The sequence below is a fragment of the Watersipora subatra genome, chromosome 10 (assembly GCF_963576615.1).
Source record: "Watersipora subatra chromosome 10, tzWatSuba1.1, whole genome shotgun sequence".
NCBI classification, from domain to species: Eukaryota; Metazoa; Bryozoa; class Gymnolaemata; order Cheilostomatida; family Watersiporidae; genus Watersipora; species Watersipora subatra.
This window is the reverse complement of record NC_088717.1, coordinates 4,350,531-4,357,168: the sequence shown is the minus strand read 5'-3', so window position 1 is coordinate 4,357,168 and position 6,638 is coordinate 4,350,531. Positions and strand designations below refer to the sequence as shown.

Here is a 6,638-nt window from a genome sequence, read left to right as displayed (position 1 = left end):
ACATTGAAATAATCCTGATGAGAAATGTGTGATATTCTGCTTGTTTTTAAAATGTTGGTAAAACCATAACTTGCTAAAACTTCCGTATTCTTGTTCTTCCATTTCCTGCCAATTGAAGAATATCTCAAGTTATACAATGTTATAAGTTTCCATTCATTCAGTTCTTTCAAACCAAAAACATCAAGTGCTCTCTGCTGCAACTGGTTATTATCTGGTGTAACTGGAAGTTGGCTAAGCAACATCTGTTGAGTAGGAGTTATCTAATAACTCAGCATCTTTATATTTCTTCACTCAGTGTTTGCTATGTTTGTACTTTGTCAATTTCCTTACTGGCTATTTTGCCATCATTTGAAACTGTGGTGTTGACTATTTAGCTATCGATCTTCTTTACTAATAACCACAAATTTGGGCTATCGATCTTCTTTACTAACTACCAGAAATTTGGGCTATCGTTCTTCTTTACTAATTTCTTTACACATATTTCTTTTTGAACATAGAAAACTCAGGGAATCTTAACACCATCATTTTTCTTCCATTCATGTTGTATCTATCATATTTCACTAATTTTTTATATATATAAATGCATTTATAAGTTCTAATTTGAAGAGTTTAAAAGCTTAAAACAAAATAATTATGTTTACATTTTGCGCTTTACGCGCTATCTAGTAATTTCTCTTATTTTTTCTAGAATAGCTCATCAGTTAGCCCCAGTGAAAGTGAGTTTGCTTGTGACTTGAGTTGAAACATTTCATTTGATAATGAGCCCTGGGAGTTAATCAAAAAATAGATTATTCACAAAGGCTCTATCTTTCTTGAGCTGAACCTGGGTTTACTAGTTTTAAACAGTCTGGCATCAAATCATCTCACGTGTTGGGCTCTTGAGCTCAACTTAATCGGCTGATGTATTAAAATATTCTGTATTCACATTTTTTTCATTACGGTAATGTGTAGATTTTCAACAAAATTTTCAGCAGGTTGAACAATGAGAGAAAGATTTTTGTTTGGTATACACTACTACTACTACTCAGAAGTCATCTCATCTTTAACTTTAGAGGCTTCAAACTTCTAGTCTAATCTTGTATGATATTCTGGTGACTTGCAGATGTGTTGAACTAGCTTAAGCTACCATGCGAATTAGCTTGCAGACACTGTGGTAATAAAATCATCATGACATATTCTAACCACATGACAATGGAATTAAAATGGACAAATGATTAGGGTCTCAAAAAGTTGTCACTTCTTGTTTGTAGCTAGAAAGTTTAAAGTTGGTTTGTTTTATTTTACATCATAACATAACAATATAACAGAAAAAGTAAAGTGCAATGAGGGTCCATATGCACAGTAGCATGGCTATGCGAGGCGCAGAGCCTGAGTTAACAGATGAGATTATTAATGAAGAAAACATGGTTGTCTAAGCAATAGAAATCAGCACAAATCTATTCCAGAAAGTCCAGCAAGTACTGCTTGAAAGCAGCCCTAAGGCCATCATGACAACCAATTTTCCTCAGCCGAATTGGCAAGGAAGTTCATGCTGATCACATATGATAAGCAACCCGTCTATGGCCATCAGTAGAGGAGGAGGGTGGAAGGGGTAATGAAACTTACGAATTACGAGTGTTATAATGCGTTGACAAGTTAGTTTGAGATTTAAATTGTGTGAAGGCTAAATATTCTTACTGGGTATATTTGCTGTACAAGCAAAACACGAGATCTTTTAAACAAAGGAGTTGATGGAAAATAAGAGTTTTTATGATATATTATTTTTAGCAATCGCTTCTGGATGACCAAAATTTTGTTTAAGTAGCTCATTGGAGCATTTCTTTATGCTTCCAAGCAATAAACTATTTTATTGTTATTTAGAGTATTATATAAAAGCAAAAGAGACATTTCTGGTAAGATCAATGAGGCCTGGTAAATAAGTCCCAAGCCTTGTCGCAGTTGTTTTCTCAATAGTTCTATGTGTCTTAACCAGTTTAGTGTACTATTTATTGTTACGCCTAAAGTTTATGCTATCCATCATTTGTATGTTTTGTACATTCATGGAAACGTTTTTTGTTAATCAAAAATTATTTTGTCAATTTTGAATGGCTATGAAAATAGTTTTGTCAACATTCAATGTTAGTTTGTTTTGATCACACCAATTTTTATCACGTCTAATTCTTTGTTAATTATAGGTTAATCATTTCTTTATTCATGTTTTAGCGGTATAAAATAAGTTAGTATCATCAGCAAACAAAACCGTTTTAAATTTATCAGTACTTTTTACAAGATTATTTACATATAACAAAAATAGTGTTGGTTCAAAGATGAATTTTTGGGGTACACCACATTTAATTGCTAAAGGTTGGGATATTTTTTGAGATGTTATAACACTTTGAAGAAAATTTGATAGATAATTTTGAATTGATTCTAAACTCGAATGAAATAAGTTTATTTGCTTTAGCTTATTAATCAAGATAGAGTGATCTGTTGTGTCAAAAGCCTTTGAGAAGTCCATGAATACACCTAAAACAGATAGACTATTGTTTAAAGGTGCGAGTGTATTGTTAGTGAATTCTATCAATGCTTCACGAGTTCCTTTCCCTGTCTGAAATCCAAATTGAGTTTCTGCAATAATGTTTTCTTTAATAGTGTTTTTAAGGATTTGCTGGAATGGTTAAAAGTTTTTGGAGAAACATGCAGAAGAGAAAGAGCTCTATTATAGTTATTAAATAACCACTTGTTGCCTTTGTTTTTAAATATGGGTAAAACTTAACCACTTTTTATTTTTTGTGGGAAAACACATTGCTTTATACTCATGCTGGATATGTATGCCCACGGTTTTAATAACTCAAGTGAACATGCTTTCACTAATTTTGGGGGCTTTCACCTATGCTTTCTGCTTTGTGTTCATTTAGATTAACAATAACTCTTTGAACAGTACACTCATGAACTTCTACAAAATTAAATTTTGGGAATGTATTTGTCCCTGAAGCTTGATGCTTTATACTTGTATTAGAAAAAGTTTATGCAAACCTGCTTTTTCTAATATAAATAGATATACAAGTGATCCGTGTATATGCGTAATAATGTTACTAGAGTGCTGAAAAGCTACCAAATATCTGTATAACTATAAATGACCATAAATAATAACTAGGTAATTACGTACTGTTATAACTGTACGTACATCGATTTGTGTTGGAGTTGTGTTGCCTCTTAGGTTCGTCAAAGCGAGTCTTGACCGCGATAACTGACCAATGAGCGTCTTAGCCACAAGTCTTTAACATTTTGAAACGTGTGTGAGAAAGTCTGTATGACGCTCCCAAGCTAGACTGTTGGAGCAACCGTCATCAAGCGCTACCTTCAAAATGGCTCAAAAATTACGAGAATTGGTACTAAACCTGTAGAACAGAGTTCCATTATTGCGTACAGTCATACAAAGCCCTGGATTAAAGTCTATGTCACAACTCTCAGACCAACCATAATTTTAAAGCAATGGCTTCTTTGCAAGGCGAAAGTATCGAGGTATTATTAATTTATTGTCGAAGTAGCATCGTTGTGACTTTTAGCGTTTTAATGATTACCCAGAGAGAAATCATTCGGTTAACCAGAAGCCTTGTTTTGGTGATAAACTTTAGAATCCTATTAAGTTTAAATTTGGGTAAAGCCATAATAGATCCATCATCTTTCCCTTCTGTCCGCTAGCATCATGTGACAAATAATAGCCGAAACAGCCTAAATTTCCCACTATAAGCGGTTTTAACACACCTAGGTGTGCTCAAGTTGAAACGCACGATGGTACATGTTAAAATGAGATTGAAATATACTTCACAAACATATTCAGCTCACAACTTAGCTGTTATACATCGTATAAATAGGCCTAATATTTGCAGAATCAAACAAAAACAATTACCGGATAGGGTAGACGACACTAAAACACCGTTTTATCAAGTCTTATTTGATACTAATACTAGCCTTGTCAAGTAAGTTTAATTTGGCGATCAAGTCTTGTTTGTTTCTGTAGACATTTGATCAGATATTTCACGCCTCTTGCATCACTAAAATTCATGTCAGGATTTAAGCAAACATGCTGGATAATACTCTCATCGAGGTTGTTACCCTCTTCAACGTCTATTAAATTTATCTACTTATGTTGTGGATGAACAAGCAGACATTAATTGTACCGCCATAAATGTTCTTATAAATTATTCAGTAATGCTCTCATCATATTTTTGTAATATCAAGGGCATCTAGTTTTTAAAATTAGACCAGTCAGTTCAAAGTTTGACAATTGCTCTACCTTATCATGTGTCACAAATAGGACCTTCAGCAATTTTGCCTTTCACTGAAGTTTGTGACAGATTTCTGCTGTTGATGTGTTTTAGGATGGCAAGGTACTTGTAGTAGAAAACTTCTGGTTTTATAAATAAGCTGATGGCTGCCTGTGCCTAGATAGCACTTAAACTCTTTTCAGACGCGCTTTTTCGTCACAGTCTATTCAGGTGTAAAATTAAGCATATATGAGACTGAATCGTGTCATTATGACTTATCCTATTTTGCTGCTTTAACAATTTGCATCATCTGCGTTTTAGGACTTTCAAGTATTGAACCTAATTGGACGAGGTGGCTTTGCTTGTGTATATCGGGCACGATCTGTGAAGACGGGTGAAGAGGTTGCTATCAAGATGATCGACAAGAAACTCATGAAGTCTAACAACTTGATAGATCGTGTGAAAAAGGAAGTCGAGATACATTCAAGGTGAGTTTATCAGTACAGAGTGTATAGCTGAAAAATGTGAAAGTATATGAAAATATCAGCAAGGGGTTAGAATAAATATAAGGGTTACTCACCCCTGTATAAAATATCAGCAAGGGGTGAGAATATATTTAAGGGTTACTCACCCCTGTATAAAATTATCGGGAAAGGGTGAGATTAAATTTAAGGTTTACTCACCCCTGTATAAAATACTCAGCAAGGGGTAAGATTAAATTTAAGGGTCGCTCATCTCTGTATAGAATGATCAGCAAGGAGTGAGATCAAATTTAAAGGTCACTCACTCCTGTATGAAAATATCAGTAAGGGATGAGATTAGAATTAAGGGTCACCCACCCCTGTGTAAAATGATCAGCAAGGGGTGAGATGAAGCTCACAGACTAGATAGGAGTTGGGACTAGCTGAATGAGAAGATTTACTATCAGTCATGTTAAACTCTAATAGTTAATATTATACTATATTTTCTTATTTGTAGTTGTTAATTAAATAATAGTTTACAAGTACCATTATAACAACAAATGTTTCTTAATTTAGTGCTAGTCATTTTATAGATACAAATCAACAATCATTGTCTGAGTAATGGAACAAATCTCTTAATCAATTGCTTCTGGTTCATTTGAACTGGTTGGTGGCATAGCTGTTTATTTTTATTTAATAATGGTGTAACTCATCTATCACCTCGCTGATACGCAGTATGCTGCATGGTTGATAATCTTGAGACTTCGTCGTGACAAGCTTCGACTATATTGAATAACGCCTTCTCGTCTATGACTATGGAATATATACTTAGCCTTTGAGTTCTGGCAGTTGCAAATTACACTCGTCCCTCACTAAAATTAGACTAATATGGTTACTACTTCTTCAGTTCAAGGGTTATTAGTTCTTCAGGGTTACTACTACTTTCTACTCTTCAGTTCAATGTACCTATATATATATATATTATATATATATATAAATACATACCTATATTTACGTTTATATTTATATATATACACGTATACATAAATATGTTTATATAAATAATTTACTCAAATTTCACTGTTTGAATACTTGCTTGCTGATGCTGCTGACTTAGTTTTAACAACTAAAGCTTTTAGCTTGTAACATAATAAACTGAGATTGCTGTTTGTACGACCCAGCCTCACCAGTAGTACCTCACCCGCATTGAAAGGGGTCAGTTTTTGATCTAGTCTATTAGTTGCGTTGGTGTATGAATTTGTTTCAGTTTCTTTAAAAAGTTGTTTTTGCTTTGCAGGCTCAAACATCCCGCAGTTCTAGAGTTATATTCATTCTTTGAGGACAGCAACTATGTCTACCTTGTGCTTGAAATGTGTCACAACGGAGAACTCTATCGTCACATGAAGGACTCTGGGCAGCCATTTTCTGAAAAGCAAGGTAGCATGAAATGAGGCTCTTGACATCAATAGTCTATATTTCAGGGTTGTGCGCCCTTGTCTTCTATCGAGTAAGCTTTCTTTTTACTAAAGAAAGCAATTAGGTTTCTTCGCAGTGTATGTAATTGTGGAGTTGTCTGTTCAGCCATGATAATGACAAGCAATCATCAAAAATGCATGTTTAACTCTAATGAACTCTAGCGTAGCAAAGATGCACATAACAGCTTGTACCATATCTTGGATTTTTATGGCTATTCACGTCTGTCTTTGCTTGTCGTTATGTTTTGATTTTTAGGAGCTTCAAAAAATTAACACATCTTCGTTGACACCTTATCGTTGATCACCTTACGTTCAATCTAGCTTCTTGCATGATTCCTTTCAAGGCTTTTAAAACAAGAGCTAAAATCGTTTGCCACATGAAACATGTGAATTCACTCATTAAGATTAGCGATGCTTGACTTGATAGTTAGTGTATTTAATACTAAGGAGAA

The 6,638-nt window shown here is 34.2% G+C and overlaps 1 protein-coding gene across 2 annotated transcripts in view; it reads left to right on the top strand.

Annotated features, from left to right (window-relative positions):
* The first annotated feature begins 3,397 nt into the window (after positions 1 to 3,397).
* LOC137405671 (serine/threonine-protein kinase PLK4-like) overlaps positions 3,398 to 6,638 on the top strand; it is a 45,260-nt gene continuing 42,019 nt past the window's right edge. For both annotated transcript variants that reach the window (XR_010979792.1, XM_068092010.1), the window contains exons 1-3: positions 3,398 to 3,504; positions 4,572 to 4,738; positions 6,009 to 6,148. Coding sequence is in view for 1 of the 2 variants with exons in the window: in XM_068092010.1 (XP_067948111.1) it covers positions 3,475 to 3,504; positions 4,572 to 4,738; positions 6,009 to 6,148 (337 nt within the window). In the remaining variant the exon portion in view is untranslated. The remainder of the gene's footprint in view (positions 3,505 to 4,571; positions 4,739 to 6,008; positions 6,149 to 6,638) is intronic.